Source organism: Scleropages formosus, chromosome 14 (assembly GCF_900964775.1).
Source record: "Scleropages formosus chromosome 14, fSclFor1.1, whole genome shotgun sequence".
Classification (NCBI taxonomy): Eukaryota; Metazoa; Chordata; class Actinopteri; order Osteoglossiformes; family Osteoglossidae; genus Scleropages; species Scleropages formosus.
The window spans coordinates 11,745,428-11,762,526 of NC_041819.1; the positions used below are offsets into that span (position 1 = coordinate 11,745,428).

Below are 17,099 nucleotides of genomic sequence, written 5' to 3' on the forward strand. Positions count from 1 at the left end.
CAGGGTACGTACCTTCGTGAAGGGTAGTCTAGTGTTAATGGGCAGTCCCCTTATTGAAAAGAGCAAGGTTCAAGTCACACTTCCTGCTGTAGTACCCTTGAGAAAGGTACTTAGTGATGGAATAAAAATGACCCTGCTGTATAAATGGGTAAATAACTGTAAGTGGCTGAACATTATAAGGCACTTTGGAGGAAAAACACTGGCTAAATAAGTAAATGTACACGTAAGGGTACTGAAGCGGTAGCAGGGGGTTGAACCTGGGTCCTTTGATTGGAAGGTGGTGTATCAGGTGGCTGAGTGTATTACATGGTGTGTGTGTGTGTGTGAGAGAGAGAGAGAGGTAGAAAGAGAAAGAATGGGAAATATTCTCTGGCCCAGTTGAGCCACTCCCAGTGAATGTTTGCGCTCCACGCAGGAGGGGCCCAATGTGAACCTGCCGTGACGCGGCGGGTACTTGGTTTAGCTGCACTCGTTTTCCCGCACAGGTGCCTTTTCGTGAGCTGCACTGTGTTCTATTTCGGGAGCCCCTGAAAGGTACTGTCACCGACGGCATGGGGTTGGAGGAGCCAGCTGCAGGTAAACACACATCAAAGGTGTTTGTCTGCATTATCTATGCAGGACATGAATTAGCTGTCATGGCGCCCGCCGGAGACGGACCGCGCCGCAATCCCTCTGCTGACGGCAGCATGTCATTCCCTTTGGTCCTCAGATGGTGTGAAAACCCCCATCAAGCTGTCACACTGGGTTTGAGTTCTCTGCATGTTGGGGGAGGGGAGCCATCTGCAGATGCTTGTGGTCCCCCCCCCATTTTTTCTGTGGATGAAGGATCTTGATGCTGACGTTGGCTCCGCGCTCCATTCCGCCACGCTCTGTCGTTCTCCGGGTCAGCGCCTTCCGAATGGATCTGTGCTCTTTGGTCACACGGTACAGCCTCTCCCCTTGGTGGCGTCCAGTCACGCCGCCTCTCTCACATTGGTGTTGTGCCGCCGGAGCCCTTTTCCCATAATTCAAAAGACGACGGAGCACACCGAAGAAAACGTGTGCTTATTATTAGTCTAGACCAAATTGTGGAAATGAGTCTTTGCCACAGCCTGGGATTGACTGCCTGTACACCCTTTACCTTCTTTTCGACACCCACCTTCCTAGTAAATTCCATCAGCATTTTGCATTGTGATTTATTTAATTTTTCCCCTCTGTGAAGGGACTTGCCTCAAGCCAATGTATGAAAAATGAATGTGTGTTATGTATGGAGGTAGCATCTGTACCATCATATGAGCAGTGTGCATCTCTGCTTCCATCACCCAGGCACTCTTCTCTTATTCCTGCTGCTGAGGATTGTGGGTAAATGCATAAGTGGCATTGAAACACTCCTTAGATTTGCATATTCTTTTGTGCTCTTTGAATGTAGTCTGGTGTGATTATCTCTCGCGTGCATGTGTGCAACCCCATGTCTGCATGCGTGTGTGTTCGTTCCCGCTGGCTTTGAAACGAAGGCCGAGTTGCCTGGGACGGTCTGCGTGACCTTTACTGGCGCTGCCTGAACGTGGCGCCGTGCTGGACGCAGCACGCGGCTCCTCCTACATATTCGGGTGGGTCCGGAGAACAGCGCCTCTGTCTTCTGAGCGACCTTCTTCAGCACTTACTCAATTAAAGCAGCATGTTTTTAACCCTTTTCTGTTGTGCCGTTGCATTAATGTGCAGATGATGCAGATGTTGGGTATGAAAAGGTTAATGTGGAACGGTGAGTGTGCCCAGTTGGAGCGGCGAGGTGTAAAGCGGTACGGGGTGGGACTTGAGTGCAGCAAACACACGCGCAAAATGTAAAACGGGAGCTCGGCAGCGCAAGGCCTCCTGTCCTCCGGCGGTCCGTTCAGATACTGCGACCGATAATGTGGCGATGGGCACGGCCTCGCTCCTGTCACCTGTCACCATTTATTAGGGGCCGTGGCGGGATACTATAGCACATTATTCGACAGGCTCGGTTCATTAGGTGACCGCTGAAACAGAACAGTGGACATGGGGAGGACACACGGATCTGACTTGCAGAGGGACACGCAGCGGAGTCGAGGGCCCAAGCACCGTAATCGCTCTGTCCGGTTCTGTGGGCGCCGGGAGGAAGGTGCGCCGTGTTCCCGATCGATGCGGAGCGTTCGCAGTCTCTCCTTGGCCTTCTTGCCCTGCCCACGTTACAGGGCTGGACGCCGCCACTCCTGCTGATTGGCATCTTGGACAGAAAACTTCTACAGAAGTGTCTTACCGTAACCCTGCGTCTTCTCTAACTGGTGCCTGGTCTGATTCTGCCAAAACAAACTGTTTACTTCGGCTCCTTTTCGGTTATGCTCGCTTTTCTGTGTTGGTTGCAGCCTTTTAGCCTGCCTTCCAGAGTGTTTCGGCTGTTGGTCATTCATTCGTTCTCACATACGTTTCTTTCTGCGTGGCGTCCAGAAAGACTTGAGCCAGCCCCTTGGAATGGCAAAGAACCATAAAGGATTTGCGTGTGTCAAACCCCGGTGCCGTGTCTTGTGTTTTGGCGCGGGATTCTAATCCCACCCCCAACCCCCGCTGTGTGTTGTGTGCCAGGTCTGGGCAGGACCAAGAGGAAGACGAGTGGCCGCGATGCCTCGCCCACACCCAGCACCGAGGCAGAGTTCCCCGCCAATGGGAGCGGTGGGAGCAGCGGCGCCGAGCGAATCTACGACCTCAACGTGTCGGCGATCGTGAAGTTCTCGTACACGGCGGAGCGGGAAGACGAGCTGACGCTGGTGAAGGGGGCGCGCGTCACCGTCATGGAGAAGTGCAGCGACGGCTGGTGGCGCGGCCACTGCGGAGGTCAAGTCGGCTGGTTTCCCTCCAACTACGTGCAGGAGGAATGCGAGGAGGCGTCGGCAGACCCTCTCGGCCACCCGTCCCCTCGCCCCAGCGCCGCTGTCAGCAATGGCCAGGGCCTCCGGGTGCTGCATGTGGTCCAGACTCTGTACCCCTTCAACTCGGTGACGGAGGAGGAGCTCAACTTCGAGAAGGGTGAGGTCATGGAGGTTGTGGAGAAGCCGCAAAACGACCCCGAGTGGTGGAGGTGTAGGAACTCCCGCGGCCAGGTGGGCCTGGTGCCCAAGAACTACGTGGCCATCGTGAGTGACGGCCGGGGTCCAGGTACCGGGCCGCACTCCCCACAGATGAGACGCACGGGGCCTTCGCACACAGGCAGGTTTGCAGGAAAGGATTGGTACTACGGCAGTGTGACGCGACACCAGGCGGAGTGCATCCTCAACGAGCGAGGGGTCGAGGGAGATTTCCTGGTGCGGGACAGCGAGTCTTCGGTAAGTACGCTCACTGTGCTTGGGTGTATGAGCGTTCTGGCCGCCTCTTCAAGACGTTCGAGTTTCTCCGTGGAGTGGAGGAAAACAAGGATTAAGTCTTAATGTCATACTATATTCTTCAAACAATATACTGTTTTAAAAGGAATTTTGCTGCTGTTTAAACTGTATAAAACTTGCTAGATGTGAAATGACATTATGCCATATAACTTTGTTCAGTAAACCGCTGAGTGTTCAGTTCTATGGGTATATGGTGCCCCCTTCTGGCCATACATGACTATCATAGTTGATGTGTGTGTTTTGGGCACCTTTTCCTACCTCTCCTGGTGCACACAACGTTTTATTGCATGTGATTTGGTTGCTGTGGTCACCAGTTTAAACATGAACACGGTAAGGCAGCGCATACTATACACTTTCACAGGGTAAGTGAGCTGTTCAAGTGTTTCTCACTGCCCCCCCCATCATGAAATGTCAGAAAGGATGAGTACTTTCCTTACGAATACTGAACTTGTGGTACGTTTCCCCTCTGACCGAGTGCCCCCCTTCTCTCTCCCCGCCATCCCGGTCCGCTGTTCTCCTGCAGCCCAGTGACTTCTCCGTGTCCTTGAGGGCCCCGGGGAAGAACAAGCACTTCAAGGTGCAGCTGCTGGAGGAGGTCTACTGCATCGGCCAGCGACGGTTTGCCACCATGGATGAGCTGGTGGAGCACTACAAGAAGGCGCCCATCTTCACCAGCGAGCACGGTGACAAGCTGTACCTGGTGAAGCCTCTGCAGTGACGGAGGGCCGGGCCAAGCCCGACGCCCAGCCTTAGATGCAGACCGCACACTTTGACGGAGCAGAGTGTCTCTGAGGCGCCTTCCTTCCTGTCCTTGACTGTGGTTTGAGCGAATGGACCGTGACGGCGACACGAGTCAACTGAACAAGCGGTGGAACAATCGCAGGGTCGTCGTGGCCCACGTAACCCTGTCGGTGGCTCTCTTCTGTTAGCTTCGTTTTTTGTGTTTATATGGCTGTTTGTCCTTCTGGGTCTGTCTGTACCCGTATAACCTTCCCTAAAGGTTGCGTACAGCGAAACCCAATTAAGAGCAGCATCCTCACTAAGTGACCGTTGTAAGCAGATGCTCGTTGCCTTGGCTGGCAATGCCACCTCATTTACGTAGTTGCCCCCGCACCCCGTTCTTTTTCTCTTTGTTTGCCCTGTGAGGAAATGATGAGAGGGCCGGTAGGGATGGAGTCAGATTTAGTCCGGCGGTGTTAATACACAGCGCGTCTCCCACCCGAAGCAGCTTACCTTTACTCACAGTCCTTTGGCGCCAACTGCACTGAAGCCAAAACCAATGGTGCTGCTGCTGCGTTTGCCGGCATCACGACCGCGCAGCAGTTCACTCCTGTCTTATGATTGTTACACACGCCACGCATGGAATCGTGGAAATGGGGGAGTCCTGTAGATCTCAGCAAACATGCCGCCGCTGAAGGTGCCTAACACTGCAGGCAGTTTTAAGTGCCACATACTACTTGTTGCAGTTTCATCTCTTCAGGGTTTCACAGAACTTAGGCTGCGGCGTGGCCTGGCGCTACAACACACAGGCGTTTGAGTCCGGACGCATTGTGAAGCGGCTGTGAGGCACAGCGCTTGAAAGATTGTATGGCTCGGGGGAGGGGAGGGCAGCGGTGTTACTTCAGGGTTAAGTACAGCAGAGGATTATCGGGGTACGGTGAGCTGAATGTCTGTTGATGTACAACCAAATGTGCCACACGTAAATCTGTTTGTTTTTCGTGCCCTGCTGCTCATTTACGTTCCACCGTTGTTCTTTTTCTGTTTCGGTTATGTCAACATATAGCTGACTTATCTACACTAATTCAATATAATAGAGAGTTTTTTTTTTATTTTTATTATTATTATTATTATTACTGTTATTTACATTTGCAATGTCTGTTTACCAATGAGAAGTCTGCCGATAATTTGATTTCCCAGACTTTTTAAAGTGTTATGTTATTGAGCATCATTATTTAATTTTTGTTTGCACTGTATGTATATTTAAATCATAAGGTGCAAATATAAATCATTTAGATCCAGCAGTGTAAGGTACTGTACCTTTGACCGTGTGAGAATTGGAATACTTTTGTTCAATTAAAAATTTTGCAAAATATTTGTGACTTACTGCTTCTTGCCAGGGTGACACACACACGAAGAGTTTCAACGATTATGCTCATTTTTCAAGAAAACAGAAGCAAAGTTTGAGGCTGCTAGCACAGGGACTAATACGCACGGGGGCTCTCATGTGCAATAAGTGAATCCCATGCCTTACCATGGATACCCCTGAAGGTGGCGCTCCTGCTGCAGCTCTGACAATCACAATGGTTCTTCTGTTGTGTCTCCATCCGAGTTCCTCCTTGGGTTCCATGTGACAGTTTCACTGTTCAATAATACGTGCAGGTTCTGAGTGCAGCGTTGTCATATGTGTCTAATCCGTGAAGCAATCACTGCAAACACTAACTGGCTACACTTCCACAAACGCATGATAGCAGCAACTTTTTTTTGTGTGTCCTATCCTGAGACTCTTAACAGTGAGCTCTTTCCAAGTTACCATGACAACAGACGGGTAAACAGATGGCAATGATTTTTCTTGAAATGTTTTGTATTTGTGGCAATAAAGTAGCTGATATGTGTGAAACACGATAAGGTCTCATTGGTGACTACAGTGCTGTTTCTGAGCAAACAAACCATTCAATATGTCATGTAGAACAGTTCTCGAAGTAACGTCTGTCTACCAGTCCAAATTTCATATGTTGCTCTAATGTATTCTGGAATTGGTGTCGTTGCTTTTACGGTGAACACATGCATCTTTTTCCGAAAAGAAATAAACCTGAAATAAATGTCACAAGTGCACAACAGTGGTCTTTCAAAGAGGTTCGGGGGGGGGGTGGGATAATGTTGAAGGTCTGTGGAAAATCTTTTTCAGGACATATGGGTTCTGGGGTCGTGACCTTGGCACATCGTGGCAAAATATGAGTTGTTTGCAAAGTTTTTTAAAGTTTTTAATGTGGCTGGAGGCTCTGTAACCGCTGTCAGAAACTGTCACCTTCAATTATGGGGGTGCTGAACTGGGGATGGCCAGTGGTGTGTCCTCCTCTCTGCCAACTGGGCTGGGCAGGTGCTCCAGAGTGCCTGTCTTTTATTACCCTTGCGTCTCTCCACCCTGGTCACCCTTCTTATTTTGCATGCTTTGCAGTCGACCAGCAGGAGAAACTACCTTGCAGTCAAAAGACCCTGGTTTGCATCCCAGCTCTTGCTATAATACCTTTATTAATGGTATTTACCCTGAACTGACACAGTAAAAATGACCCAACTCTATGTAAATAATAGTTATAAGTAAAGTAATCCTAAGTAAATAATTATAAATAGTTTAGTATACAAGCCTAAAACAGTAAATTGCTTTGGACAAAAACATTTGCTGAATAAATACATATTAGTCTCACACTATGAGCAATTTAGATTCCCCAATTCACCTGAAACAGCTGTGGGAAGACATGCAAACATGGGGAGAACATGCAAACTCCACGCAGGCAGACAGATTTGGACCTACCGTACACCGACAGCCCAGGTACTATGGTGCCACCCCACTTAATGTGCATTACATCATGGAACTCTTACTTGTTTGAAATCCTTCTTCTCCGTTACCCAAGTCCTCCAACAGAATGGTCCTGTTCATTAATTAAACTGTTATGCAGGATGCATATTCTTCAGGCATTGCAAAATTAAAATGCATTTCCGTAAATAGCTCATTGAGAAGTGTAAGAAAAAACTGATAAACTGTCCCAGTGTCTGCTGTGGGCTGGTTTTGGGCCAACTGATAGCGTAGTGGTACCTTTGGACCCAAAGGTTGCAGGTTTAAATCCGTTCTCCAGCTCTACTATCCTTGAGCAGGGTACTTACCCCAGATTGCTCCAGTAAAATTACCAAGCTGTATAAATGGGTAAATAACTGTAAATAGCTTAATGTTCTAAATTATTTTGGAGAGAAGCATCAGCTAGATGTTCTTTATTCTGCAACGTATCAGACAACACACTGAATGCTGCATGAGAACATTTATATAGCACACATAGTTTCGACAATAAAAAAAAAATTGCTCATAGTCCTTCGCCATGAACAGCAGAACACATAGTTTTTTCAAGTGGTTTACCGAACACTTTTCTCCAAAGTAACTTAGAGTCTTAAGTTTGTATACCAAGGTACCTACAATGACTTACCCATTTTCCAGCATGGTAATTTTTACTGGTGCGATTCAGCTAAATACCCTGATTGATCATACTGCAGCAAGAGGTGGCATTCAAACCTGGGTCCTTGGCATTGGCATAAGGCAATGGCATTAAGTACTACACCACCTACTGCCCCCCCCAATCAAAACTCTGAGAACTGTGCTAAACAAAGGGTCATCTTCTTCTTGTTTGGTGTTCGGTCACTCTGCTGACATCCTTCACGTCTCCTGCTGTCCTGCCCTCACACTCAGCTCCGTTGCCTATCCCTCGCTGATGGAAAATGACGGGCTTTTGTTGGGGCCCAGCTGAGCGCAGCTTGTTTGTACAGTATGTTCAGCTGTGACCCCCGTGACCTCCGCAAAACACAGCACTCGGATGCATCTCAGAGAGACGCTTGTTGACAACAAGGACAAATGGTGCAATTATTTTGTTCGACCAGCAGTCTGCCGAATTGCTAACTGGTCGAATCACGTCTAATTCTGGGAAAAATGTGCTGGTCAGTAAAGTGTATGAACTGCGTGCACGGGGGCGGGGGGTTCATAAACGACGAGTCATTTCATCAAGAACGGAGGCATACAATAATGTAATAAAAGTACCCCTGAAAACAGAATACTGCAATTCCAGCCAAACTCAATCAAATATGTTCTGTTAATTCTTTTCTCCTGCAGAATGAAGGTGCGTGAAACTGAACAAACGATTGAAGGGCAAACTGTTGCAGAAAAATAAACAGAGAAGAAACAGAACACGGAAAAATGTTTCTAAGAATCTGAAAGCAATTTAATTTTACTGGCTTTGGGAAAGTTATCCCCTTTGTCTGATGAAAGTTTGACACTGCAAGTTTAAAAAATATTCCTTTGTTTCACACAGGCACACTGATGTCATCATTCTTTAGAATTTTAATGGCTATAAATTTCAATCCAAGCAATGAAGAGAGATGGAACAAGCGTAGCTGCGCCATTGATCTCAGTGGTTAATGACTGATTTAGAGCCAGTGCGGCTGCGCTAGCAATGTACTGGATGCTGCTACAATGTTGTAAAACACCTAATATCCCCTAGAGAGTGGGAACATCATCAATCTCACTGATGCACGCAACACAAACACAGCCCTACTGTACAGTTACCGGATACAGAGATTGTGAGGTGCACTGATTCAGTGCTCTCAGAAGGACTGGTGTCTGTTATAGCCTGTTTATTCTTTTAACACAAATGCAAGCAGAGCATACTGACAAAACACATGTATGCTTATATTTATCCATTTTGAGGATGTGTTTTTCCAATGTGGGGGGGTGCGGTGGCACAGTGGATTGGACTGGGTCCTGCTCTCCGGTCTGGGGTTCGAGTCCTGCTTGGGGTGCCTTGTGATGGACTGGTGTCCTGTCCTGGGTGTGTCCCCTCCTCCTCCAGCCTTTCACCCTGTGTTGCTGGGTTAGGCTCCAGCTCCCCTCAACTCCGTATGGGAAAAGCAGTTTCAGATGATGTGTGTGTGTTTCTCCAACGTGACATATAGTGATTTTTAACTAGTATTTAGCTGATACCTTTGTGCAATATAACTCATGACACGGCTCCCTACAGCCATTCACACATTTATACAGCACAGCAGTGTAACAAACACGCACACACTCACTCACTCACTCACTCACCCATGCACACTAAGGGCAGTTCAGATTTCTGAATTCACCGGGAGCACGTGCCTTTAGTCTGGAGGAGGAAACCCACACGAATGCCTGCTCTGGTTTGCACTGCACTATTCAGGGATGTTGGGGTCCAGTATGGGAGGGGTGTGAGAGCGGAACCCTAACAGCCAGCTGCCCTGTGATTCACACTGCTGCTGGCACGAAGATGTGATTGAGCAGCCTGGGTCGAGTAATTAATTTTACAAAGGGAATTTGTTCAAAGAAAGGGGGTGCGATGGCGCAGCGGGTTTGGGGTTCGAGTCCTGCCTGGGGTACCTTGTGACAGACTGGTGTCCATCCAGGGTGTGTCCCCTCCAACCTTGCGCCCTGTGTTGCTGGGTTGAGCTCCGGTTTGCCGTCACCCCGCTTGGGATAAGTGGTTTCAGACACTGTGTGTGTGCGAATTTGTGCAATGAAATATCAGATATTATTGCTGCAAGAAGGGCTATAAAGGTACGGTCAGCTTCTGTGGCCTGAAGAGACTGTGCTGCAGCGATTGTGGATGTCCCTCTGGTCAGGTACTGCCACGCTGGTGAGAAGTAAGGAAAGGTGTAACTGCACTGTCTCAGCGGAGCCTCCTCTGAGAAGTGAGAAGGCTGTGGGCTGTGTACTCAAAAAAGCTTTAAACAACCTTTGTAACACATCTCACAAACCCAGAGAAGGTCTTCTCATAGCAGGAGTCCTGCTTCAGAGAGTTTCCACATTTATATTTAGCCAATGCTTCTCTCCAAAGCAACTTACTCTGGTAAGGTACCTACAGTTATTTACCTGTTTATACAGTCAGACTGATTTTACTGGAGTAGTTTAAGGTAAGTACCTTGCTCCAGGGTCCTACAGCTGGAGGGGAAGCTTGAACCTGGGACTACTGGGTCTAAAGGCAGTATCTCTAACCACTACAGTACCAGCTGCCACTTTTAAAAATGACATTTAAAAAAGGAGAGTGCACAGATGGCGATTCATATACATGTGTTCACCTGTGCACAGTTTCATTAGTTTAGGTTTCAGGTGGGCAACTTTATGAAGTGTCTTTTAGAAGAGAACATCTGCAAGGGTGTATTGATGTTAAAGACTAGCAAATGAGCTCATCCTCAGATGTCTGTTCTATACTTGCCTTCCAAACTGTTCACTCTAATCACGTAACTAAAAAAAAAAAGAAACTCACTAAAGGGAAATCCAGGCTTGATATGCATGTTTTTATTATTTATCACTTTACCGTACATGGTGCTCTACACTGGCTTAAAATGATACACAATTATTATAAATTATAGAGGTGGGATTCAGTCCTTGGTCATCGAAGCCTAACCCTAAGCTCTATGATTTACTTGCTTCTTCTAGTTCTTACCAGACATCTCAAGAATGAGCGTTGTCTTAAATAAAGAATAAAAATTTGTATCTGGTGAGTCAGTAAACGTACCTACCTGCAAAAAAACACAGTATTTTACGGACTAAATTGACCTTTCCGGCTGGATGTGACAACACAACAACTTCCTATTTTCTCTGGCAGTGCAAGACTTTCAGCTGTCATGCAATTTATAGTTTCTGATAAGAAGCAACATTGACCTTGTGAAAAATACACAAAAAGCTTTCTTGTTTTTGCAATTCACTATTCGGTTACTTTGTGTCTCACTTTACAGAATTCTATGTGAAAAATGCAAGCGGGTTGGACTGAACCGTTGAAGCTTATTGCTTGTAATATATTGTGATGCACATGGGAAGGGCAGACTAACCAGAATATTTACAGTCAACCTGTTTGGATGGAACGTTACCTTTGTGAGGCATTAATCATAGCCCAAGCCACTGACAGTAACCAGTGTCCTTGTTCCTCCTTATGCGAAGTGGTGAGGCATAATTCTCTCATTCTTCCTCCCACGCTAGATCCAGGTGTGGCTGCAGCTGTTATTGTGAGCGAGAGGAATGCAGCCTAACAGCAAGGAGGATGGCCATAGGAGTCGAAGGGCTTCTGGAAGGGGTGTCAGTAATAAGCCTCAGTATTCACACAAAAAAACTGAATCATGTCCATCCGGAAACTTCTTGTTTAGTAGAGCTACAAATCATTTAGAAATTCCTGTGGTCCCTCCGAGGTAAGTGCGTGCTGCAGATGAAATTGAATAGTGTCGCTTTCGATGAGCGCTCACCTGCTGTGGGAGCGCTGGCTCTGTGGAGCATCCACTGAACACAGTGCTGAGCTCCTTACTTTTACCAAATTGTGTGGACAGGCACCGAATGAGCCAGGCAAGCCTGTAGAAGAGTTAGCTGGAGATGACAGGTATCATCTGTCATCATGGAATCTCCCTAGGGCCCAAAGGGGTGAGCAGTTCCTTTCAAGGCTCTTTGCAAATGTGCCCCTATTTCTAACTTAATGAAAGCACAATAAAACAAAAATAAATAAATTCAATAATTGCCCATTAAAAATTTCTGCAGACTGAAGTATGACACGGGTTAGTACAGGAGTATCCCAAATCAATAATCTGAAGGTCCCAGGAAAGGCTCTGCTGTTGAAAATCTGAGAAAGACACTGCGAACTGGTTCTCAAATGCCCTATTGCATGAAGAGGTAGACATCGATTTGGAAAGGCGTATGAAGTAAGCAAAGAAATAATTACAGTAATAACACGAAGTAAAAGCGTTCTTTGACTTTTGTTGCAAAAAAATCTTTGAATAAGTCCAGATGAGTTCAAGAGTTTCAAAATATTCACTTAGAACACGTGGTCTCTCCGCACATCGTTACGTTCTGTCGTCATAGGAACGCACGTCTTGTTAGCTTGCTTGATGTGTGCTGTCAACAAATAACTAGAGGCATGTTCTGTTCGCAGAAAGGACGATTTCTTCTCAATTTTGCGGTGCCTTTAATTTGATTTCCGGACAGTTCCACAAGTGTAATGTGCAGAAGGAAGGAAATTAATTTCCTTGACAAATTAGATACAAAGCTAATTATATGAAATTATAAGAATTTCTTTTGTAAAGTTAATTAGTCAAACTGGATTATCTGCACAAGATAATTGGAGGTGTTTTAGAATATAATGTATAAACTAAACTCTATTATTATTATTACTATTATTATTATGTAGGACTGGGAACAGTAGAGGAAATTAGTTTTGGCAACAAAATTATGTATTTCTCCTTAGCCTCCTGACCTCCCCTTTTTTTTATGTGATGTGTTGCCATACAGTAGTAATTATACAATTCAATATGCAATATAAAAGAAAGTTATAATCTGAAGAAAGGAATGAATTGTATTTCATCAGATATAAAAATAAAATTCATCAAGCAGCACACAGACACAAATGGGAGTCTCTATTGGTTTGCTCTGAATTTACAGACTCCTGTCGGCTCCGGCACGTTCCACACAGGACTGCGCTTGTCGGGTTCTCCCCAGGGCATCCTCCATTCCTCTTTCCTGAGCCGCTGCCGTCGAGTCGGGCCAAAGGGACACCATGACTTCTCCACAGCGCTGCATGCATCTGCTCATCTTCATCATCCTCCTCTCTTTCCTGGCATTTGCAGGTAATCGTGCTGCACTAATGACATGCTTTGCTGAGCTTAAAAGCACATGGGATGATAAAGAGGAGGGTGAATTAACCATGTTGGTTCTTAATGAGAAGAAACTGAAAAAGGTAAAAGCTAAATGAACTGGCTAAGAGAGACAAAGGGAGGTGCTTGGTATTTTGAGACAATGAGTGTAGGGCAAGGACCCGGATCCGTTCTTGTCTCCCTTACACACTGCTAGCGGGCATTGGCATGTGGGCAGCTAAGCCCCTGACATCTTTATGCAAGGAAGGCTGGGGAGAATGGCAGCAATGGAAAGGAACAAAAGGTTTACATTTTTAAATAAAAGAGGGTAATAGAGGTGATGGCTGAGCGACCCTGTCTGCCTGCGCTGAGGGATTCCACTGTTCGTCTGTGGTGCGTGTTTCCACCAGCTCTGTGACTGCAGGGTCAGGGTCCCATTTCCTTGTGAATGTATGTGTGAGGAATGTCTTCTTCAAAATTTGGACTTCTCGTGAATGAGTTTTCAGATGAGTTTTAATTGCACCGAAAATGACAAAAGCCATTCATATTTCAGGCGTGATGTAATGTCAGCGATAAAAATTTAATTAAAAAGTTGCCAGTTTTCTCCCTGTCATATTATGTAAGACCTTTGGGTATTTAGTTTATTTAGATAGTTGATCAAAATCTACATTTTTCAGTCTTGATCATGGTTCGGTCTTTACTAATCTGATGTTTGAATACTTTGAATATTCTAAAGTTCTGTTTTGATAGTTTGGTTAAGGTGAATTTAAATAACAAAAGAATATGACATATTATTGCTGCAAATTTAAAACAAAATATATGTGCAGTAGGCATCAAAATTTTTTAAATTTCCATATTTTAACATGAGCAACAGTGGAATATTTGGATTTTTTTTTTTTTTTTTTTGAAAAACAGATTATTTTGTTTGTGTTTCTTACATCCGTTTCAGCTCTTTCTGCTGAGACTAAGCTGCATAAAATCCTCATGAAAAGAGAAGGTAAGACACATTCAAACTGGCTCATGGGTCTTTTAACACTGACTTTAGGCATTTCATGAGTACAAATGATGGAGTGATCTATAATTATACTCCTCGTGTGGTATCAGTTTGATGCCACAGTCTCAGGTGTCAATAGTGAACCTGGTTGCTGCTGGTTCATCAACAGTGACAACTCCAGTGGTACCATTAAATGGAAACTGCTGATACTGATGGAACGTCATTGATGTGGCTTGGGGTTGTGAAGGGACAGCCAGTCAGTGTTGCTTAAATTCATCATTATTGTGATGCCAAGAAGGGAGAAGGTGACACCTCCTGTAGCTTTAAGGTCATAGACAGACGCACAGGCTGGCATTGGGGTCTATTCTTGGCTTGGACCCCCCTATCCATCCACATGGTTTCCTCTTTACCAGTGCCTAGCAAGTCTGAGCCTGCTGGAGTGGCCATCACGCCATCTGAGGCCCAGGAGTTCCTGACCCTCGCACGAAGACCCAGGAGGAACATCTGGGACCGCAGTAGACCTGATGTGCAACAGTGGATCATGCAGTTCATGTATATGGGCTACGATGAGGCGGTGAGGCTGAGGAACGTCATCAGGAAAACTTACTCTTAGCTCTCAGTCCAGTCTTCACAATGACACACTGTAAGGGGATTACAGTGAAGGAAGCTTTCTGCCACACCAAGCAATGACATTGTTTCAAAGTTGACTTTTTTTTTTGCTACCAGAGGAACTGGACTCCCATGCTTCATTGAAAGAATAACCCAGAATAACACTTCTTTGTATATTGTAGACTCTAGACCTGTTGATGCAGTCTTGGAAGCAGCATTTTTAGAAGTCAAGTCAAGCAAAGGACCAACACCAATAAGATCCTTGGCTGTTGTGTCGCTTCTTGTATCACTTAATACAAACTGCTGATATATTGTATGTAGGAGAGAAGCAATACTAGTAATAGAAGAACTTTTGGGGTTGTAGAGAAGGTTGTTCTTTTTGTAGCCTGCAGAACAGCTAAGCAACAGGGGGATGAATTTATGAACACTCTCCGCACACACACACACACACACACACACACACACACACACACACACTTGGTCCAGCTGCTCAATGCAGTGCAACATTTTTGGCACATCTGTGGCAGTAAATGGGCTGTGGGCCAACAAGACCTCTTTCAGTATTTCTTTGCCAATCAAGTTGTTGTTAATCAAAATATGTTGGTGCTCCGTGTTTTCTCGTTTCCCTGATATTTATTTATATAAAATATGGACATATTATATAACTACAAATTATCAATAAAATTTCATATATAACGTATATGTTGTGTTTATTGAAACATAAAATTTAAAAATTATATACAAAATGATACTATATCTATATCATATTTCTTTGAATCACTTGCCGACAACTCATCATATCACTTATTTCCTGTTAGTGTTAGGTATTTTAATGAGATCAAGCCCAATATTTAAAAAGGTACATTTTGCAGCAGATTCAGGACATTATGTTATCCTGATTTTCCATAAATGTGTTATTTTGACAATTCTCAAGAGTAACCAAAATACTTTTACTATTGTACAATATTTTTATCATTAATACTTTTATTATTTTTGAGTACTTACTGATGTTAGGTCTGATAAGCACGATAAGGCATGATAAGATTTCTTGTGGGTAGTTTTAAAGTAAGATGTAAGCATGCAGAAAACATTATTATTGGAGTGTTTTTGGTCATGTCCAGGTATACAGAGCAGTCCATCTTTTTAAGTAAAAGCAGTAAAATGTTCTGTGATTATAAGCTAACAATGTCTGTGACACCTAGTGCTGTGATTTCTCACTGCACCCACAGAAACTGGAGACAGACCTGTCCTACTGGATGGACCAGTCCCATGCCAGAAACCAAGATCGCCAGCACCACTATGACGAGAATGCTCCCATTGGACCGAGAGACACAAGTTCTTACAGGCATGGAGCTAATGTGAACTATGACGACTACTAACACCATAGCGGTGCGTGGCACTAACTGGCAATAAATTTCAACTCCAAAACCTTTGATAAGAGCAATGATAATGTACTCCAGCTTGATGGAGTTTTTAACTGCCTGTCCATCATGTGCCTTGTCTTCCTTTCTATTTGTGGTGCAGGGCTACACAAATTATATTATAAGAAACTGCGTTGTGTGCGCCATACCTGTCATATCTGAATAAAGTTTGAGGGATTTCGGTGTTTCTTTGTGTTTTTGCCAAATGATCCTAACAGTCAGATCCTGTCAAACTGTAGAAATAATTAGTGGCAACAAATGGTGTAGCAATGTTCTACAAGACTCTGCAATTTAAGAATATTTTGTCAATATTTGTATAGCAGTAATTAAGCTCCTTTTCGGAGTTTAGCAGATGGCTTAGGTGGATGGATGGATCAGAATAATATATGTTTTGCATTTGCATAACAAAGCGGTCCAGAGTTGTGAAAAATATTAACAAATAGTAAACTCGGGAAAACTCAGACTTACTCTTTTAAGGAAAAGGAGCTTATTTTGTAACTGCTTTTAATATGAAAAGCATTAGGGAAAAAAAAAAAAAACTTTTTAAAGTATGGATTGAATGTAAAAAGATCCACTCAAGTGACATGAATGAATTTACATTAATTTACCCAACACTTTGCTCCAAACCAATTTACTATGTTTTTCTTCCTACAATTAGTTAAATATACAGCACAGTAATTACCTTAGTCACAGGTCCTATAGCTTCAGGTGGCAATCAAACCTGCGATCTTTGGGTCTAAATGCAGCAGCCCTAACCACTATGCTACAAGTCATCCCTTAAACAACCCCCCCCCCCCGTTCAACTTTGTTTCCATCAGACATGACATAATCCTGTGAAGGTATTACAGCCCTAGCATCCTGTTTTGGACTGGTTCTCTTCCTCCTTGACTCACTTCTTTAATATCTTATGGACTTGCTGCCACTGTGAGGGCCACAGTGAGTTGGAAGCCCTGCTGGCCTACTGTTTGAGCTCTCTGGGGGTGTACCACTACCATTTTCCTCCTTCCCCCCTTCAGAGTCACCACTCGTGTGGGTGTGTGTGTGTGTGTGTGTGTGTGAGAAATGGTCTGTGTTGGATCACCCCTCCCCCTGCATTATGTTTCAATGCCTTCTTCAAGGACATCGCCCCAGCGGCTGGGTTTGAAATGCCCTGAATGCAGCTCACGCAGCCACTGACGGAAGCCTCTTGCCACCTCCCTCACAGGAACTGCTGTTCCCACTGACATTTTGCCAAGTGTGGCACTTATTTCAGCGTGAGCTGCTAATATTGTTCCAGGGCTATGAACACGCTGGATCGCAGGCAATAAAAGGATGAAA

The 17,099-nt window shown here is 45.1% G+C and overlaps 2 protein-coding genes across 3 annotated transcripts in view; both read left to right on the forward strand.

Annotated features, from left to right (window-relative positions):
• The window catches only part of LOC108920600 (cytoplasmic protein NCK2), a 54,789-nt gene extending 49,323 nt beyond the window's left edge, over positions 1-5,466 (forward strand). For both annotated transcript variants that reach the window (XM_018729485.2, XM_018729484.2), the window contains exons 3-4: positions 2,581-3,317; positions 3,898-5,466. In XM_018729485.2, the coding sequence (XP_018585001.1) occupies positions 2,581-3,317; positions 3,898-4,092 (932 nt within the window). In that variant the 3' untranslated portion in view covers positions 4,093-5,466. The remainder of the gene's footprint in view (positions 1-2,580; positions 3,318-3,897) is intronic.
• Positions 5,467-12,682: 7,216 nt separating this feature from the next.
• LOC108920482 (augurin-A-like) lies at positions 12,683-15,740 on the forward strand. Its single transcript, XM_018729242.1, has 4 exons — positions 12,683-12,752; positions 13,708-13,755; positions 14,166-14,326; positions 15,591-15,740. The coding sequence occupies exons 1-4, from the start codon at positions 12,683-12,685 to the stop codon at positions 15,738-15,740; spliced, it is 429 nt and encodes a 142-aa protein (XP_018584758.1).
• The last annotated feature ends 1,359 nt before the right edge of the window (positions 15,741-17,099 follow it).

Excerpts from the sequence above, each read along its gene's own strand:
- LOC108920482 (XM_018729242.1), top strand. The coding sequence starts at position 12,683 with ATGACTTCTCCACAGCGCTGCATGCATCTGCTCATCTTCATCATCCTC. Across the intron at positions 12,753-13,707 it reads CTCTTTCCTGGCATTTGCAG|CTCTTTCTGCTGAGACTAAG; the intron begins GTAATCGTGCTG and ends CATCCGTTTCAG. Across the intron at positions 13,756-14,165 it reads AATCCTCATGAAAAGAGAAG|TGCCTAGCAAGTCTGAGCCT; the intron begins GTAAGACACATT and ends CCTCTTTACCAG.